This window comes from Equus caballus, chromosome 19 (assembly GCF_041296265.1).
Source record: "Equus caballus isolate H_3958 breed thoroughbred chromosome 19, TB-T2T, whole genome shotgun sequence".
Taxonomy (NCBI): Eukaryota; Metazoa; Chordata; class Mammalia; order Perissodactyla; family Equidae; genus Equus; species Equus caballus.
Window position 1 is genome coordinate 33583136 of NC_091702.1, and position 21703 is coordinate 33604838.

Below are 21703 nucleotides of genomic sequence, written 5' to 3' on the forward strand. Positions count from 1 at the left end.
GAATGCTAAATCTGCACCTGACTGGGAAAGTAAATGTAATAGTATTTTTAAGGTTAATATGTAGATTTATCAATTAAAGCCTCAGCAGGTTTAAGTACCTAACAAATAAAGAAGACAATTCCTCTGGTATAATAACAAGAAGAATGCCAGAGAGTATTCATTTTCAAAAACATAATGATAACTGACTAACTCCATTGTATATTTAGCTTTACTAAATTTTAAAACACATTATAAAGTGATAATTACAAAAAGCAATGGAGCGCTAAGTGAAAAACATGATCAAGTTGTTGAATTCAGAAAAAATAGAGATGGAACAGATTAACTCAAACTCTAAGAGTTTAATACATGACAAATTGAAGTATTACTGTGAGGAAAGGAATCACTAACAAATGTTATACAGATAATTAGATGCTGGTATAAAAAAACATTTACTTATCCATGTAGTAATTAAGAACAAAACTGGAACTGATCATCTTTGGCAAGTTTCTTAAAATTCCCAAATCTCCTTTTCCTTCTTGGTGAATGGGACTCAATATCTATCTTGAGGGTCCCTTTGAGGAGTAACTTAGATAATGTATGGGAATAACTAAGCATAGCGCCAGGAACAGAGTAAACAGCGTTATCACGAGTCAGAGTGTTAAATATAAACTAGAACACTCAAAGTGGTTAGATGATCTAGAAATACAAACAACAAACACGTTTATCCCAGTGGTGGAGAAGAAACACATTCCTGATCACAGCAGCACGAAGGACATTATCGGAGACAAGATGGATGCACAAAAGCTTAAAAACAAAAACAAAAACTTTCAAACAAAATGTATTACTGAGAAGAAACACGTATTGTTGAGCTGCTAAGTAAAGTAGCTTTGGAAAGAGTATTGCCAGGCCAGTGGGGTGACAGACTGAGTCAGAATGGCCTAAAGTTTCACCCTCTGTTGTCAAAAAACCCTTCCAGGGACGTATCCAGGGCTTTCCACGTGGACCCAAGGGAACTCAAACCCAGCAAAGGTGGTCCCCCTCCCTGTTCTGCCACCCTCTTTGGTTAGTTTTGTCCAGAGCCCTGTGGTTCCTCCTCCTCCAGCTTGGGGTCCAGAGGGGCTTCATGTGGGCCGGATGGGTTTGTGGTTCTCCCTGGTCACATTGCCAGCTGAGTCATCTCTCTCTATTCACAGGGGCTGCTCATCTGACACAGCTCCAGCCAGTCCAGCTGCCCCTGCCAGCTGCCTCCAGCCTGCTCAGTGGTCCCATGTCCTCTTTACTCCTTCACCCCACCTGATTAATGCTTATTGCATTAATTTTTTTTTGGCTCTAGTAATCCCAAATTGCACGTCATTCCCACACCCCTACCCCAACCAATATACCTTCTGTATTAGGGTTCTCTAGAGAAACAGAACCAATATATAAAGAGATTTGTTATAAAGAATTGGCTCACACAATTATGGATGCTGAGAAGTCCAGACCCAGGAGAAACTGTGATATAGTTCCAGTCCCGGCCTGAGCCTGAAGGCAGGAAAAGACTGATACCCCAGCTCCAAGACAGTAAGGCAGAGAGAAAGAATTGCCCCTTAATCTGCCCTTTGATTCTATTTAGGCCTTCAGTGGGGGAACCCCACCCACCTTGGGGAGCGCCATCTGCTTTACTCAGTCTACCAAGTCAAATGTTAATCTCATCCAGAAACACCCTCTCAGACACATCCAGAAATAATATTTAACCAAACGTCTGGCCACCCCACAGCCCAGTCAAGCTGACACATAAAATTAACCATCACAGCCTCCAACGTAGTTCATACCTCTAAGCCTCTGCACAGGGACTGTTCCCTTTGTGGAACACCTTCCCCTTTTCCCTCCTTCAACTGGATATCGCTTTATCCTTTACGACTCAGGTAACTCCCCCATAAAGCCTTCTTTGACACATCCCAGCTGAACTGAAAGCCCCTCCTCCAAGCATCATAGCAGCCTGTGCTTTTCTCCCCAACTACGTTGTCAATTCCTAGTGAGCCAGAGACAGTCATAGCTCTCCGGCATCCTGGTTCCCAGCACAGGGCCTGGTCCATAGTAGTCCTAAGAAAGACTTGTGCCACTTGCTGCTGTTTATCCCACTGCTGGCCACTAATTTGACATCCCTGTTTGTCCTACTGAAGCAGCTTGTGCTAATTTAGACAGTGGTTCTCAGCCCTGTCTGCACACCGAAATCTCCTGGAGAATTTGTAAAAATGTTAGTACCTGGGCCCCACCCAAAGCCGAATAAGTCGGAATCTTGGGGTGGGCCCAAGTGTCAGGATTTTTTCAAAGCTCCCCAGATTGATTTGCCTGTGCAGCCAGAGCTGAGAACCATCAACTTAGGACATTAATTATTCAGAGCTGATCTAAGAGATGATCTTAATTCTGAGTTTGACTAGGTGGACGGGGAGGCGCATCCCTGCTGATATGGCTGCTCTGCAGAGCTTAGGGGAGTCAGGAGGCATCTCAGCTCCCTCTCAGTGCTTTCCCCTCCATCCTTCCACCCCCATGAAGCTGAATACTTAGAGTTATCACTTGCACATCTTCTTGGAGGGTAGCTGTTGAACCCTTTCTCTGGGAACTGGCTGTAAAGGGCACCCACATTACTGAATTACCTTTGCTCCTAATCAGAGGGGTGGGCCCCTTCAGTTGGTATTACAGTACCTCATCCATCAGGTACTCCCTAGAGACAAAGGGTTGCATGGTAGCAATGGGGAGGAGCCAATGTGAGCCTGAAATACGTATAATTTTAGGGGCCTCTTTAAGAAAAAGCATACAAAATTACAAATCACAAAATCGCTAGGGTCTTCCCAAAGTTTTGGAAAGGGCCAGTGCAAGTGCCACACCCTGAATTTTAAGCTTCAATAGCTTCAGGGTAGACCTGCTTCTGAGAATGATGACTATCGCTTATCGTGTCAGTCCGTAATAGAGACTTCTCACATGTAGCTTGCCTTACAACAAACAAGCAAGGATATGACATCCTCCTCTCACAAGCAAGGAAACTGTGGCTCAAATAAAGTCTATTACTTATCCCAGGTCACACATGTGGAACTAGAATTCAAATTCAGGTCTGGCTGGTTCCTGAATCCAGTCTCTTTCTACCACAGCTTCAGATCTCAACAGCTACGAGGTTGTGCATCCCCAGGGCTTATGACAAGAGGCAGGCAAATCTGTACATCTACCATGCATTGCATGGGGATGGAAAAGTTAATGTGACTTGCACGTTTGTGGAATGTTTTCTACATTACGTCAATGCCATTGAAGTTAATGAAATACGGTCATTTGAAAGCCCAGGTTTTACTTAATAGCTTTAATCATTGTGTCCTTTCTCAACCAACAGATACAAAAGGTACTGCTCTTATACGAGAACCTGCAAAAGTTTTTTTTATGTTAAAAGGGCCCCTGGTGCTGGAAACTGTTGGAAGCCCACTGTGTTGATGGTGCAGTGGTACAGCTCATGTTGCCTGAGCCCGTTGTGCTTGGCCTCTTTCCACAGGGCTCCAAATTCTCAAATAGTAGGCTCTAAAATGAGGAATTATAAGACAATCCATTGGGATAAAGGAAGAATATATCAGAAAATTCTATTTATATTTATTTTTACCCTCACCTTTTAAAATGTCCATGTATGTTTATGTTTCACAAGGTATATATTATTTCAGTGGCATATGTATGTGATTATGAGTAAGTACATACTGTATGGCATAGGAGTAAAGAGCACAGACTCTGGGGTCAGACTGCCTGGGTTAAAATCCTGGATTTGCCTCTGTGCGTCTTTGGGAAAGAATCCTTTCTGTGCTTCAGTTTCCTCCCTATAAAATTGAGATCATAACAATAACTACCACATAGGGTTGTTGTGAGAATTAAATGAGTTAATAGATTCAGAATATTTAGAACAATGCTCACAACAGTAAGTGCTGTGAAAGTTTTTTTCTATGATACACAATTATTATTATGCATATATTAAGGTGTATTAAGAGGGCATTCTCTCTCTCTTTCAACCAAAAATGTATGATTTTAAATTTTGGCAATTACTGCTCTAACTATCCTACTAACTGTTGTAGAGGCAAAGAAGGTGACTCTGGGGCATCAGCTCGAGATCCTTGCCAAGCTGACTCCTCCTGCTTAAGCCAGCTTCCAGCCTTGAGATCTGGGCTAGCACTGCCACGTTGCCTAACTCCACAAGAGTTCAAAGAGGGCACTAATATGCTGGGATTATTTCTCTGTGTTGTGCTCTGGCCCAGCCCTGCCCAGGAGTGGGAGACAGACTGCTACATAGAGACTTCCCCTGATGACTGGGGGATGGAGAGACCGAGAAACAAGGCTCCACTTACAGCAGCTTCCCACTCCCTCCAAGGAAGAAAAGAGGGGTCTGTGTGCTGAGGCTGCTTCCCTGCCAGTAGGCCAGCAGAACAGCTGCTGATCCCCTGCCCCGAGCTCCCTCCTGCTTGCCCCATCTCCAGGCTGAGGCACCAGGAAGCGCGAACATCAGCTGCAAAGAAAAGAAGAAAGAAGCGCATTGAGTTTTGCTCATCTGCCTGCTTTTTTTTTCTCTTCTGTTCTTTCCAGTGACAATCTCAGAGTCTGTATTCTCCCAGAGCCTCAATGCCCTCGAGCCCAGAGGTCTGCTCTTCTGCTCTCCTGACTCCCTGGATGCTGTAATCCCAGATTCCCTTCTTCTTGAAGAGAAGTCCTTGAAGACCTTTGTGAAGTCCCAACCCCCACTCCAGGCTCCTCTTCTCTCTCATTGGGTCTGCCTCTCATTTGCTTAGATAGATTTATAACTTATGCAAATAAATGTAGATGATTAGTCAAGTGATTATGTAAATGGCACCTTCCCTTTTCTCATCCCAATTCTGGTAACACTAGGAGAAAGTAACAATAATGATTAAATCTTGCCATTTGGGACACATGGATAAACCTTGAGGGCATTATGCTAAGTGAAATAAGTCAGACACAGAAAGACAAATACTGTATGATCTCACTTTTATGTGGAATCTAAAAAACCAAACTCATAGAAGCGGAGAGTAGATTGGTGGTTGCCAGAGGCTGAGGTTGAGGGAATGCGTGAAGGTGGTCAAAGAGTACAAACTTCCAGTTGTAAGATGAATATGTTCTGAGGATCTAATGTACAGCATTGGGACTACAGTTAACAGTACTGTATTGTGTACTTGAAAGTTACTAAAAGAGTATATCTTAAAAGTTCTCACCACACACACACACACACACACGGTAACTATGTGAGGCGATGGACGTGGTAACTAACCTCATTGTGGTCCTTGTTTCACATTATATACATATATCAAGTCATCACGCTGTTCAACCTAAACTTACACAATGTTATACGTCAATGATATCTCAAGAAACCTGCAAAAGAAAACAACGATTAAAAGATGGAAAATAGAATTAACATGCAAAAGATAAAGAAGCTGGGATTTAATCTAGAAAAGAAAATGTAATAGCTATTTCAGAGCAAGATTCCACTTCCACAGAGGATAAAATAAAAGAGGTCTTTGACCCTCAAATTTCAAAGAAAGCCTCAAATCCAGAGCAAATTATAGAATCTAACTACCTATATCCGTTGTGTTTTCCCATTGAAATTAGTGGCTCCTGGGAAATGTTCAGGAGAACTTTTGCTATATTTTACCAATAGCTCATACTATTACACTGGTGTACAGTGTATATCATATGCTGAAAGAAATCCTGAATTTTGTATCTAATAGACAAAATATCTTCGTAGAAAGGACCATAAATCCAACTGTTCAATTATTGTTTTTAAAACCCTTTCCCATATTTTAAAGAATTAATAAAGCTGGCTTTTCATGAATCACGTGAGAATAAGCAATTAGGTTTTTTAATTGAAACGATGTTATAATGCTCACTCTTGCACGTTGAACGAGATCTACAAGAAAATTATGCACATCTCATGCAATTTGTTTTAGTCTGGGAAAGGTTATTGGAAGTGAAGTACATGACAATCACTGGAAATCTCATAATTTCAAATGCTGTTTCATCCGAAATTCTATCTCCAATTTTCACCTACTCAGATTGTTTACTATTTATGAAACTAACCCACATCACATCCATATACAAGCTCTTGGAGCCCACAGAATGTTTTGTCTAAAATTATAAAAACAAATGTTAATAGAGAACCATCCCTGAACATATGAATTACACTCTATTGCTTAGTTAAAAGTGGGACTTCAAATCAAAATCTTTGAGAAAGCTTCTTAGCAGCATCGTCTAGTGGAGCATGCAGCAAAAAAACTGCTCTTAACGTACCCAGTTCCTGGAATGGTTTATTTAAATTTTACTTCATCAAGTTTGTGCCATTTTCCAATATAGAGTCTAAATTATGAGATATTCCTGAGGGCCAATTGGATAACTGAAAATATAGTGGTACAGCAAAACTTAGATTTTTCTGCAACAGCTCAAATTTTCATACATCCTAACGTCAAATATTCTTAAATTTTGTACTTCTTTTTAACATTATTATCTTAAAGAGAATTTGTAAATTGTACAATAAAATGTAACTTGATTTTGGTTCATTGTAAATATTTTTTAATGTAAGTCACAAATCAGGAAAAATTTTATTGGATTGTATGTCCCATGGTTGGGGAGGGTAGACAAGGCAAAAGTTAGCTTGCTAACGGAAATTTAGTTTTTATGTAACCTTATGTTAAGCTGTGCTAGACAGTTTTTAAACAGACAATGGATGAGCAATCTTTCTACAGCTTCCCTTTAGCCTTCTTGAGATAGCCTGGGCTAATCCCGGGCATGCAGAACACAGGGTGTGATATTTTAGAATGGCTACTCTCAGACAAGGGGTAAATTAAGATTTGTATTTCTTCAACAAATATATTGAGCATCTCCTATGTACCAGGCCCTGGTCTAGGTTGCAGACACAACAACACACAAAACTTTACCCAAAATGCCTCTTTCAGGGAGCCTACATCTGGGGAGGGAGCATAGAAAATAAGCAAATAAACCACAAATATATAATATGTCAGATAGGATCAAGGAGATAGGAAGTATTGGGGAAGGGAACAGTTGCTACTGTGGGTGGGTAGTCAGAGAAGGATCTTCTAACTAGGCGATACTGAAACAGAAGGAGAAAAGGGAGGGAGCAAGCTAGGCAGATAGCTGAGAGAAATAAGTTTCAAGTAGATTGAATAGGAAGTGCAAAGGTCCTGGGGTGGGGGGTTGCTTGTCATATTCAGAGAACACAAAGGAGGCCATTTTGGCCAGAGGAGAATGATTCAAGCAGAGGAATAGGAGATGAGGTCAGAGAGACAGTGGGGCTAGATCACATAGGGCCTTGTGGCTTTGTAAAGAATCCTGTGTTTATTCTGAATGAGATGAGAAACCATTGGAAAATGTTGAATAGAAGAGTTCCTCTGGGTGTCGTGTTGATAAATCCATAGTAAAACAAGGGCTGAAGCAGAGAATCCAGTTAGGATGCTATTGCCTCAGGTGAGGGAGAATTCAGACCCAGGTGACAGCAGAGGAGGCGATGATAAGTAGTTGTATTCTGAGTATATTTTCAGGTAGAGCCACCAAGATTCGTTGATGGATTAGATGTGGAGAGTGAGATAAAGAGGAGAGTCAAGGATGGTACTAAGGTTTATGTCCTGAGTAAATGGCAGGATGGAACTGCTACTCACTGAGAATGGGGCAAGCTGCAGGAGAAGCCTGAATTGGGGTGTTGCAGGGGAGGGATGGATATCAAGAGCTCAATTTTGAATATGTTAAGTTTTAGATATCCATTAGACATCCAAATGTAAATGTCAGGTAGACAGTCAAACAAGGGCCAGGCTGAAGGTGTGAAGTTAGGAGTTTTCAGCATGTAGATGATATTGAGAGCCATGAAGCTAAACGAAGTCACCAAGAGAGTAGTTGTACATAGACAAAAGAAGAGGTTTAAAGACTGGGCCCTGAGGCCTTCCAACATTCAGAGGTGAGGGAAATAAAGAACCAGTAATGGAGACTAATAAGGAAGCTAGTGAGGTGGAAGAAATCAAGAGAGTGGCGTATCCTGGAATCAGGCGAAACAGCTTTTTAAGGAAGAGCTATTGACGGATGAGTCAAGTAGGACGAGAACCAGGAGTTAACTATTGGATTCAGCAATAAGAGTCATTGGTGGCCTTGACAAAGGCAGTATTGGCAGAGTGGTGGGGATACAAGCCTGGTCGGAATAGGTTCAAGAGAGAATGAAAGGAAAGCAGTGGGAAACAACGAGAATAATCAGTGTAGAAGTTTTGTTATGAAGAACAGAAGAGAAAAGCACTGGTAGCTGAAAGGGGGGATAGAGTCAAGCTTTTTAAGACAGGAGAAATTTTTTTTAGCAAGCTCTTTTAAAAAAAAAATGGGAGAAATTACAGCTTGCTTATATGCTGATTGGAAAGAAGCCATGGAGAGGGGAAGTTGAGGAAGCAGAAGAGGAGAGGATTGCTGGGAGAGTGTATCTGAGTAGGTGAAGGGGGGTGGTATGCAGAACGTGGTGGAGGAGGTGGGCTTTGATAGGCACAGAGAGTTCATGCGCAGAAACAGGAGGGAAGGCAGAATACACGAGCACAGAGGCAGGGAGGTGGGTAGATGCGCTGCTGGGTGCCTTGGAAGTTCTCTTCTGATTCCTTCTACCTTCTCTGTGAAAGAAACAAGGATATCAGCTGAGAGTGTGGATAAAGAAGCAAGTGATGGAATTTGGAAGAGCAGGAGGGATGAAATAGTCATCTCGAAGAGTGGGGAAATGAATGGACTGCGGAAATGTAATAAGACAGCCTCCCTGAGGTTAGCGGGCATTAATTTTTTAGTGACCACTTCCTTCTCTGAATTCCAGTACTAATATTCTACATTATTCATTTGGTACATGACGCATGTTACATTTTACAGTCGTTTATCTGGTTTTGAGAGTCCTTTCTCTCTCTTCTTTTTTTTTTCTAATTTTACCTCACCCATTTCCAAAAAGGGTCTGAGACAACTTATATGTAATAGAGAATTATTTAAAACTATGTCCAGTACTGCTGCAACTGTGTGGGAAGGTCTGTCTAATTCTCAGGTGCCGTGTTATCAAGTCTGCAGAGTTAATGTATCTAAAACCACATCTGTTGATCTGGACTCTACCACTAATAAAGGTGATATTTATCCCCCATGGTTATTTTCCATTTTATTTCTCAATTTATTTATAAGCTGGCTGGTGAAGCCATTCATTGGAGACCCCCTTGAAGACCCTAAGAATTTAGGCCAAAAAGATGAGGGAACATTCAGAGAACATTTTGAACCTAGAGTAAATTTTGCTGATGCAAATTTTGAATTTTAGAGGATTCAGTGGAAAGATCTGGAAAGTTGAGGACGACAATACATCAGATCAGGAGATGTATAGAGCCGTATAGGGATGAGAGTCCAGGTGATGAGGGATGCCAGGGAGTTTTGAGCTTCTTGTAGTGAAAGACCAAAACAGGGATAAGATGTGATGAAAGCAATAAGGAATGTTTCCAAGGCAGCAGCTGTGTATTGGATGATGTGGTGCACTGCCCAGATCCCCCCTTTAAGTACCCAGGCACTTATTCCCTCAGCTGCTAGGAGTATTGGTGGCTGGGAGAAGCTAAGGACCCAATTTCCTCCAAGGATTTTGACCTTGGCTGAAAGTAGATGCCTTGTCCAACGCCATGCCTCCCTCCCTGATCGCAGCTCAGATCCAAAAGTAAGTGAAGGTGAGGGTAGAAAGGCCCGACCCTCTCGCCTGGATTCAGGACATCTCTGAAGGGTTGTCTGAGCCTCAGAGCAACCTATGTGTCTGCTGAAACTTCATCTGCGTCTGCCTTACAGTTCTGCTTCTCTTTCTGCTCAACCTTGCTTTCTTCACTCCCTTACGTGTGTTGTTCCCAAGAGCACTCGCCAGTAGACCTCCTGCGTGGAAATCTCTACCTCAGAGTCTTTTTCCTGGGGAACTCGATTATGACAGTTGCTAGCAGAAGTGGTCCTAGGAAGCAAACTCTAAAATAAGATTTTGGAGATGGAACACAAACCAGGCAACTGGCAATGAAAATGTCATCACTGGTGGTAAGTGGAGTGTCAAGAGCTCCTAGCATGCTGTAACTGTGTAAAAGTTAGAAAGTTCATCAGTGGAGACATTGAGATGGGATATCCATAGACGGTAATGAGGGCAGTATCTCAGGCATTTGAGAGGTCTACAGGAAGTTGTAATTACATGGAGTCAGATGGCTGTTGCTGGAGGCTATTGCTGCAGTAGAGAAACACAGTAAAATGTGGGAAGGTGATTAATTACCAAAGTAAGATGAACTGTGAATGTCAGAGGACTTCCCTGGCAGTGTATGAGAGACTCATCTCCTGTAGTCCTGTCTCCTGTGACAGAAAAAGCAGAAGGTCAGGACCAGAGATCCCCAGAAGACAAACAGAGTTCCAGAGAGATGAATTCTCATGGCAATTCTGCTTTGCAAAGGTTAGGGCCTTGACTGGTAATAAGTGGGACCCTGTGACTTTGAATGGGAACATTTGTGCCAATGAATTTGAAAATATCAAATTCTGAGACCCTGAATGCTTTGGGACTGCAAAGAAGGCCCACTCTTCCTTGCTAAAGACTTGTGCTCCTCTCTTGGTCAAAGACAATTCTCTTTTGCAAGACACAAACCCAGCTCAGGAAATACTTTCCCTTCTGGTCACCAGAACAATAATTAGAGTTAAGTCATGAAATAACCAGTTCAGGGAAGTGCTGAGACTAAGGGAGAACAGGGTTTATATCCTGAAGGAGCTATAGGATCCAGCCAACACCGATCAGCAGAAGCCAGGAGAGTAGGTATGAGAGTGACCTCTAAGGGTGCTGGATCAAGGGGGCCAGAACATAAACTTTGGGAGAGAGAGTTTATTAATAGGAAAACACTCTCCATGATACAGGATTTAATGCCAAGGCAGAGACTGTAGGACACATTACTAACACGTTGCTAGGTTTGCTCCTGGAGGCTTAGAAAAAATGAGGGCTCCCTTAGTGAAGTAGAAAAACCAGATCTGCCTTGGCAGATGGTGGAAGAAGGAATCAAAAGACTCAGAGAAGTGGCTTGACGTAAGAATATGTGGGCAACGGCAAATAGCTTAGGTGATTGGACAGAGCCTGGAAGAATAAATATCGGAAAATAGGAGACAGCAAAAACTGGGGAATTGAGGAATGGACCTATGCGAGTGGGCACAAAGTGTGAAGAGCTGTGCATCACACGTTAATACCATCCAGAAAACATCTACCACAGAAGACGAACTAAGGAAACAAGTAGATAGAGTGACTAGGCTGGCTGACATCAACCAGCCACTATCCTTGCCTACCTTAGTGCTGGCACAAGTGGCCCATGAACAGAGTAGTCTCACTTAAAGGATGGAAGCTATACATAAGCCCAACATGATGGGCTCCCACTCACCAAAGTTGATCTAGTTGCTGAACGTACAACTTGCCCAGATGCTGTGCTATCCTTCAAGGAGAACAACCAACCCCTTGGTGGTAAGCTGATTATATTGGAACTCTCCAGTCAACAGGTCATTGATTCATCTTGACTGGAATTGACTTTTATGCCACATGTGGGTTTTCCTTTCCTGATTGCAGGGCTTCATTTTCCAAGGACTTAGAGAGCGTCTGAGCCAGTGGCACCAGAGCCCACATGATATTGCATCAGACCAAAGGACACACTTTAAAACAAAGGTGGTGTAGAGGTGAGCACAAGACCATGGATTCCCTACTCCAATCATATACTAGACCACCCAGAAGCTACTAGTCGTCCTAACAGAGTAATGGAATATCTCTTAGAAGGTACCATTCAGGTGCCAGCTTGCAGATGATGTTCTGTGAGGATGAGGTGCCATCCTCCAAGGCGCAGTTTATACCCTAAATTAATAACTGTTATATGGTGCTATGTTCTTAATAGATACAACACAGGGTTATAAGAACCAAGGAGTGGAAGTAGAAATGGCCCCATTTATCATCCCTGCCAATGACGCACTTGGGGAATTTTGCTTCTTGTACCAGCAACTAACACCCTGAGATCTAGAAATCCTGGTTTCTGAAGGGGAAACGCTTCTACCCGGGACACAGTAAGAGCCTTTTAAAACTGTGTGTGCCACCCATTCAGTTCTGGCTTTTTGTGCCCGGGAAAGGAGTCAACACTCTGGCAGGAGTAATTGACCCTGACCATAGGAGGAGAAAGGACTACAGATAAAACATCAGCAAGGCTATACAGGAAACTTGACTAACATAATTAACAAGCTTGCTCTTAGAATCCCATGTTCATCAGACAGAGAATGCACATCCTTTTCTAGCACACATAGAATATTTACAAAAATTGATGGCATGGGAGATCAAAGGAAGTCTACTAAACAAATACCAAAGAGTTGATAGCATATGGATCGATGGTTTCCAAATATTTTTGAGCATGCGTCTCCATTGTTCAGTTTGGGTTCTCTGGGAAACAGGATCTGAAATGGAGATTAGCGTGCAGAATGTTCAGAGAGTGCTCTTGAGATTAACACCTGTGAAGGAGAGGGGAAGGAAGCTGGAATGAGCAGGGGGAGAAGTTGAGCTGCAATGCAATACCAGTGAAAGCCTCGGCACAACATCACCAGGAGCTCTAGAGGCATGTCAGCCCATCAGAGTTGGGGCAGGAGGATCAGGCACTTAGACTCCTATGTTGAGCAGTCTTTGGATGCAAGCCACCTTTGGAAGAAGGTGTGACCTTGAGCAAGGCAATCCCCAAAGAAAGCCATTTTCTGGCAGCACTCTTAGCAGCTGGGAGAATAAATCTTTCATTCCTAGAAAAGAATCTGGGTAGTACAGCACATCAATTTTTAGTATACGTCTCTAATACATAGGATGTTTATAAATTATGTATTTTTACTATTATATTGATATATATGTACATTATAAAACACAATAAAGGAGAAATTCATAAGTGAGATAATGGTGAAATAATATATTAAAACATTTTGCTAGTAGATGATGGTTTCATATTATTATTAACTAATATCATAAGACACAATACACACGTAGGGCAAGCCTCATCATGAGTGGTATGTTATAAATCAATATTTCTAATAATCTTCTTGACAATTTCAAGGTTTTTTTCTGACTTCTTACGAGATCTGACTAAATCAACTACCTTGTAATGCACCTGGGAAAAAGCTGATACCAGAACTACCAGCTCTGCCATTTTCTTGCTGCTCACCTTGGCCTGCATTATTTGCATTATCTTCAACTGTGCTTTCCTTCAAGGAATCTTTTTAAGGGTGTTTTCTTTCAAGAGATCTTTGAGAGGGTCAATTTAGTGAAATTAAATAATTAATCTAAATATCCACTTACCCCAGCATACATGATTTGCAATATTTCTCAATATGTTGAAAACAAAAGAAAGAGGGAGGATGCCACTGTCAACCTCTCTACATTTTGGAACTCACCGTCTTCCCTCAGGATACTTCATTCCTGACGTATGGCTGTCTGAGATGCTACCTGATGAGGCCAACAGTGTCCATATGTACATGAAATATTAATAAGGAGTAATTTCTTATTTTTTAGACAAAAATAAGTAGCAAAGGTAGTTGTAGTATTTTCTGCCTGTACCTCTATGAATCATCTTTCACAGTCCTTTGGGTAGAGGCACTCCATTTTGGAGATCTCTGATCTACTGAACAAAATTTTTGTCACCCCAGATTCAGCACCTCCCTTTTGGTCAGTGCCAAGAGACAATGCTTCTCAAATTACCCTTCTTTTGTGCCACTGTTGTCAACCCTTCCTTCTGATAATCCATACTTTCTTTGTGAGTGTTTTTATCTCTGATTAAGTAGGAGTCAACCCAAGGTTCAAGTAGGCCTGTGAGACTGTGTCCTACTAAATGTTCATTTAAACATTTAGGAGAACATCCTATTCTCAGATTCTTAGTGGTGTCTCCACGAACTGCCTACAGAAATTTTACGTGAAACAGCATAAAACTTATGAGCAATTCAACATCAAGTTGAAAAACACATCACATGGGCAAAAATTTCTTTTCTTAAAACAAGAAATCTTGTTTAATGAGACTGGATTCTCAGGCCTGCCTGTGCATCAGAATTCCGTATGGCACCGAGAAAAACGAAAAAGCCCCACTTTTTTGGAATTCTTGGATTCCCACCTGCATTAGGTAGGATTAGAGTCATCTGTGAGTGATTAAAGACGTACAATGACACTGGCTTACCCACGGCAGGAGTTGATTTCTCTCTCACACAAATGACTGTTGGAAGCAGAATAGCAACTCTGCTCCATGAGGTCCTGAAAGACCAAGCTCTTTAGAGCTCTCCATTCTGCTATTCCTAGGGCACGGCCTTTGACCTCGTGGTCCAGTATAGTGGGTTAAAGTGCAGCCATCCCATCTGCGTTCTAGGCAGCAAGATGGAAGAAGGGACAAAAAGGAAACAGGAAAAGGATGAAAATCATCTGAGTCTTAAGGTAGGTTCCCAAGAACTGCCATGTGACACTTCCATTTACATCCCATTGTCTAGGGATTAGTCACATGTTCACAACTGGATGCAAGAGAAGCTGACAAATATATTATTTATTCTGAACAACCAAATGCTCAGCTAAAAATTGCAAAGTTTATTACTACAGAAGAAGAGAAACACTGGGGGACAGCCAAGAGTCTCTGCCAGAATTTATAAATCAGCAACTCTCTAGGCCTCAGCAGGCTTTGGGAATCCAAGTGCACTTATGATTTGGCTGGAGAAGGCTTTGCCCCACCCCATCCTAAGGATCTCACATTACGGTTAGAATTAGCAACTGCTTCCTCTTAGAGAAGGTGGAATAACCCTAACTGTGAAAGATGTGCACAAGATAGATTGCATCAGCTCTGCTCATGTCATCTTATCAAATGCTTTTAGGCACTCATTCTGCCAAGCTATTTTAGGTTTGGTGAAAGAGAACAAATAAATATTACAAATGAAATGCCCTGGAAATCTTTGGACAAGAATTAAAAGCTCTGTTCATCTCTCTCATGTTCCTCTTTCTGAGGGTACTAGAAAAAAAGTACTAAGAAGAACAGAGAAGATGTATTCTCTTTCTAAAAATTTGGTCCGATTGGAGAGACTGATCTAAGTGGAGACTTTCCCTCTACTGCTGTCAACTAACTTTTGTTTGGAAAGATACTTATAGCAATAACCAGAAAAAAAGAATTTTTGGCTTGAAACGTCTACATAGAGTGCCCAGAAACAATATTGGGTGTTGCGCAACTCTAGGGGGTGCTATTCACATTGGTTCTATGTGAATGGCAACCCCTTGGAGCACAGTATGAATGGTGTCTCAGAGCTGTGTAATGTGGCTGTCCTGCAAGGAAGCATTGTAACTTGTCTGTTAACCTCAAAATATGTATAAGCTGGCAAAATAAGCCCATGGCACTGGTGGTCCCCAGAATCATCAAAGACTGCTCTCTTATTGCAGAAAGCTGTCTTTAAACCTAGTCCAGGGAACTTGATTTATATTAATCTCATCAATGGCTACCAAGAAGGTTCAGACAATCTAGTAAGCCTGCAATAGTTCTGATTTCTAGGTGTCTATTTTAAAGACAAATGTAAGACCCTAGAAATTCCAGGTTCCTGCAGTGCTGTGGAGTATGATTTGCATACACAATTCTGTACCATCATTAATCAGGGGAGTTTAGGATCCCTCACTTTATCTCTCTCATGCACACCTGTTCCTGCTGGAAATGAATGAGTAGATAGCAACTGCAGTTGCACAGTGGCTTTACTGATTTAAGGAACATTATTAGTCTCATCTTTAAAGCTGGAATATCATGGCAAAGCTTCAATGGTGCTTCTAATATATACTTCTCATCAGAGTCAATTACCATTCTAACACACTTTTAAAATGTCATTCAGAAGCTATTTTTTTAAAAAAAGATAGTTTTTAAATTATTAACAACTACAACAGCAACAAAATAAGCCTTTTAAGTAAGTGCATTTTCAAGGATGGGATAGGATATCCTGGAAAGGTTTCATCATATTAACCGCTGTTGTATGTAGGACCTGACAAATTAGAATTAGTTTTGCCTCCTTTGATACAAAATAAGAATAAATGAACTCAGATTTCTTCTTCCCATTTTATATATAGTTTTGGTCCTTAACTTTATTGGGTCATAGACACTTTTGAGAATATGAAGTAAGAGATGGTACCTCTTAGAAATGCTCTCAGATACATACATATATATATATATATATATATATATATATAAATGTTAGCATAATATTTCAGAGATTATTGACTTATAAAATCTATTCATAGACACTCTAGTTTCAAAGTTCCAATCTAGAGGATAGTGTAGGGTGAAAATGAGTTTTAAGAACTCAAAATAAAATTTGCTCAAGGTCTAAAGAAAAAAAATTAATGTGCGTGTGTGTTAAAAATAATTTGAAAATCAGGGGCCGGCCCCGTGGTCAAGTGGTTAAGTTCTCACGCTCTGCTTCAGCGGCCCAGGGTTTCGCTGGTTCAGGTTCTGGGCACGGACATGGCACTGTTCGTCAGGCCACGTTGAGGCGGTGTCCCACATGCCACAACTAGAAGGACCCACAGCTAAAATATACAACTATGTACTGGGGGAATTCGGGGAGAAAAAGCACACAAAAAAATTGAAAATCAGTCACTTTGGAGACAAAGTCACTATTTTCAGGAATCTTTTATATTGATGTCTTTAATTTCAAGGACAAATTTATATAAAATTCAGCAATATACATCTCAAAAAATATTCTAAATGGAACAAGTCAAGGCATAAGCTACAGGTTTTTGGTTTTTGTCTTTTACAATGGAAAACTTATACTACATTCATTCAAGATTTCTCTATCAGAAGAGAAATTTTGATAGTTTTGTTTGGGTTCACAGGCGGAAATATTGTGAAAACAGTTCATTTACATCACACTGAAGAACAACTTGGGCCCATTTGTTTATTTATTTATTTATTAACCACTTTATTGAGATACAATTCATATACCATACAATTCACTCATCTAAAATATACAACTCAATGATTTTTAATAGATTCAGAGTTATGTAATCTTCATCACAATAATTTCAGAACATTTTCATCCACCCAGAAAGAAACCCTTTACCCATTTACTCCCCATTCCACACCCCGCAATCATTCCAGCCTTAGGCAACCTCTAATCCGCTAACTCTATAGATTTGCTTATTTTGGACATTTCATATAAATGTTCACATAATATGTGGCCCTTTGTGACTGGCTTCTTTCCTTTAGCATGATCTTTTCAAGGTTCACCATGTTGTAGCATGTATCAGTACTTCATTTCTTTTCATGGCAAATATTCTATTGTATGGCTCTTCTACGCTTTGTTTACCCATTTATCCGGTGATGGAGATTTAGGTTGTTGCCAATTTGGGGCTATTATGAATAATTCTGCTATAAACATTTGTGTACAAGTTTTTATGTTGAGCAGCCTCTCAACTTTTAACCATACAAAAAGTAAAAAGAGAAGAACTCTTATAAGAAAATTATACAAAATTTGTTTTGTAGTAATTTTAGGTTTTTCAAGATTCAACCATTTCCATACCCAACATCAAAAAGGCTTATCATGACAGGGAAACTGGCATCATTACTCTATCACAGAATCGGAGGAGGTTAGATGTTCTCTAAGATCCCTTCTGATACTAAGTCAACAACTTACCGCTTTCTATTACTTCTCCACAAATAGAAAAGGCCAGGTTGTGGCCATCCTCTGGTCTTGAGGAAATTATCAGCAAACATTACTGAGCCCCTGGCAAGTAGCAAGAACAGCTGTGCACATGTGGCTGGGCCTTGGATAAAAGTAATATACTGAGCATGACTTGCCAAGCTACTCTGAGTTCCCATTCTGGTCAGAAGTAATTGGCTCCCTCACCACTACCCAACCGTGTTTTGCTTACAACTTTAACACTGATCTGCCTTTGATACCCTGCCTCTCTTTCTAGTTAATACCTCTGCCTCTACTTGGGAAGCTTTCATGCTCACTCACGGAGACCTTCACTGCTGACTCTACCCTGCCAACTATCTCCACTCCACCTCCGAGATTAGGGATTGAACTTTGTCACAGGCTTCCATGCTGGATTAACGGCCCCTCTGGACTCCAGGTCTGCCAAGTGCTGTGCAAAATGTTCAGGGAGTGCACCATGAATGTTGAATGAAGGATCCATAAGATTTGCTATCAGTGCTATGTGTGTGAGGTTGAAAGGGGTCAAAATGAACTTATGACTTAGTTGCGTTTATCAGTTATTAATTGATGACATATTTCTCCCATGATCAACGCACGTGGAAACCTCAACTTATTCCTCAGGCTCTCTCCTTAGTTATTATGGTATCAACACAAGTTTATTCATTGGTTTTAAAATAATTGATCTGATAGGGACAGATTCAGAGGCACAGGAAGTACACTCCTAAAGACTTGACCCATTAGAATCAACAGACAGAAGACCCAAAGAGGAGGTTTAGCTCACAGATTCTTTCTTTGGCTTTGTATTTCAGAGCAATCTTACTTTGGATCTTTGGTTTAATTTCAATGAAATTCAGTGAGTATTACCTGATGCCAGCATGTGAGGCATAACCTGGAAGGCTGAATCACAATTTACTGGTGGGGGGTCCTGCCAAGCTTTGCCATTCTTTCAGAGGAGGGTTTCCCTGGGAAGCCAATTTTTTCAGATAGTTACATGGCTCCAGTTGGGGAATATCAGGATTCTGTCTGTAATATTTCTGCAACTTCTCTAGCACTGTGGGCAACCCCACTGTGGAAGCATAGAACATGGGCCCACCCTTGTGCCTTGGCCATTTATACCCATGTAAATAGATAACATCAATGTGCTCTGGACTAGCAGCTATCCCATCTCCCAAAACGCGGAATGCTTCATTGATGAGTGAATACAAGCAGCGCTCAAGGATCTCATCCTGGCTAATAATACGTGGTACAATGTGATAGGTTTCTCTGTACTGTGACAAAAATTTGGAAAGCCAGGGATCAGGTTTGTGAATCTTGCCCAGAGGCTTGTCATATTGGTACCAACCCTTACCTGTTTTCTGGCCAAATCGTCCTAATTCACAGAGCATATCAGGAATTGGGCAATATCTCCTATTGTCTCGCTTTCGGGCAGGAGTTCCTGGAGGCAACGTAGGTCCCGTAAGACCTCGCCCCTTTCGAGATTTCCAACCCACATCCAACCCAGCAAGATCAGACACTCTGAAAGGTCCCAATTTAAAACCAAACTCCTCCAGCACCTGATCTATCTCCTCTGGCTTACTGCCTTCTTCTAACAAGAAATATGTCTGATTGTAATAAGAATTCAACATTCGATTCCCAACAAATGAAAAACAGTTGCCTACAACTACTCCAAATTTTTGAATCTTTTTTGATAAGTTCATAACAGTTGCAATGGTAGTGGGGGAAGAATACCGGCTGGGAATAACCTCTAACAACTTCATGACATGAGCTGGTGAGAAGAAGTGGGTGCCAATGACCAAGTGAGGACGATTAGTGGAAGAAGCAATCTCATCAACGTCCAGGGCTGAAGTATTGGTGCACAAAAAAGCTTCTGGCTTGCACACGGCTGACAGTTCAGCAAAGACCTTCTTCTTCAGGTTCATTTCCTCAAACACAGCTTCAATGACTAAATCTACATCACTAAGCTCCTTCATAGCTGTAGTTAACCTGGGTTTTGGTCCTGACCAAGGGTGGCCACTCTGCTGCATTTTGGACACTTCCCTTTCCAAGGCAGAGGTTATTATCTTGTTTGCAATTTCTAGCTGCTTCTTGTCTGATTCTACAGCAATCACAGGGATCTTGGCCTTTGCAAGAGAAATGACAATGCCCCGGCCCATTGTTCCCAAGCCTGCAGATAAGAGGAAAGAAGAGAAAGAATGAGTCAATGGTCTTAGGAACTAAAAAATTACTCAGTGGATGGAAGGCTCAGTGGCAACATGACATTTAAAGAGATCAATTCAAGGAATACAAATAAATTGAATGTTAGTTAAAGCTAGGCACTGTGTTAAGTGCTCCAGGGGATATAACAATGGGTAGGATTCACAAACACACACACACTATTAGAATTAATAAGTTCAGCAAGGTTGCAGGATACAAGATCAATATACAAAAATCAATTACATTTCTATATATTAGCAATGAACAATCTGACTATGAAATTAAGAAAACAATTTGCTTACAACAGCATCATAAAGAATAAAATACTTCTGAATAAATTTAAGAAAGAATTACAAGACTTGTACACTGAAAGCCAGAAAATATTGTTGAAAGAAATTAAAGAAAATCTAAATAAATGGAAAGTCATCCCATGTTCACGGATTGGAAGACTTAATATTGTTAAGATGGCAATACTACCCAAATTGATCTGCAGATCCAACGCAATCTCTATTAAAAAATCCAACTGATTTTTGCAGAAATTAACAAGCTGATCCTAAAATTCATATAGAAATACAAGGAATCCAGAATAACCAAAAACAATATTGCAAAAGAAGCATGAAGTTAGAGGACTCACTCTTCCCAATTTCAAAACCTATGACAAAGCTACAGTATTCAAGACAGTGTGGTGCTGGCATAATGATGGATATATGGATCAATGGAATAGAATTGAGAGTTCTGAAATAAACTCATACACTTACGGCCAGTCAATTTTTGACAAGGGTGCCAAGATAATTCAATAGGGAAAGAATAGTCTTTTCAACAAATGGTGTTGGGACAACTGGATATCCACATGCAAAAGAATGATGTTAGACCTCTACCTCACACAATATACAAAAGTTAACTAAAATGGATAACAGACTGAAGTAAGAGCTAAAACTATAAAATTCTTATGAGCAAATCTTCATGACCTTGGATTAGGCAATGGTTTCTTAGGTATGACACCAAAGGCACAAGCAACAAAAGAAAAAAATAGATAAATTGGATATCATTGAAATTTAAAACATTTATACTTCAAAGAACACCATAAAGTGAAAAGAACCCACATAATGGGAGAATATATTTGCAAATCATATATCTAATAAGGGACTTGTATCATAACATATAAAGAACTCCTACAACTCAACAATAAAAAGATAACTCAATTTCAAATTAGGCAAAGGGTCTAATAAACATTTCTCCAAAGAAGATATACAAATGGCCAATATGCATATGAAGAGATGCTTAAAATCAATAGTCATTAAGAAAATGCAAATCAAAACCACAATGAGCTACCACTTCATGTCACCAGGATAGCTGCAATTAAAAAGATTACCAATAACAAGTTCTGGTGAGGATGTGGAGAATTGGAACCCCAATACGTTGCTGGCAGATTGCAAAATGGTGCAGCTGCTGTGGAAAACAGTTTGGAAGTTCCTCAAAATGTTAAACATGGAGTTACCATATGATCCAGCAATTCCACTCCTAGGTGTGTAGGTAGGTATGTGTACACATATCCCCAAGAGAACTGAAGACCTACGTTCACACAAAACTTTGTTCGGAGCAAGCATTATTCAAAATAGCCACGTAGAAACAAACCAAATGTCCATCAACTGATGAATGGATAAACAAAATGTGGTATATCTATACGGTGGAATATTATTCAGCCATATAAAGGAACGAAGTACTGATACACACTATAGCATGGATAAATCTTGAAAACTTACGCTAAGTTAAAGAAGGTGGACACAAAAGGCCACAT

At 40.7% G+C, this 21703-nt stretch overlaps 1 protein-coding gene across 1 annotated transcript in view; it reads right to left on the minus strand.

Moving 5' to 3' along the window:
* Positions 1-16666: 16666 nt before the first annotated feature.
* The window catches only part of EHHADH (enoyl-CoA hydratase and 3-hydroxyacyl CoA dehydrogenase), a 53451-nt gene continuing 48414 nt past the window's right edge, over positions 16667-21703 (minus strand). The window contains exon 9 of the mRNA XM_001498736.5: positions 16667-19876. Coding sequence (XP_001498786.2) covers positions 18615-19876 — 1262 coding nt within the window. The 3' untranslated portion in view covers positions 16667-18614. The remainder of the gene's footprint in view (positions 19877-21703) is intronic.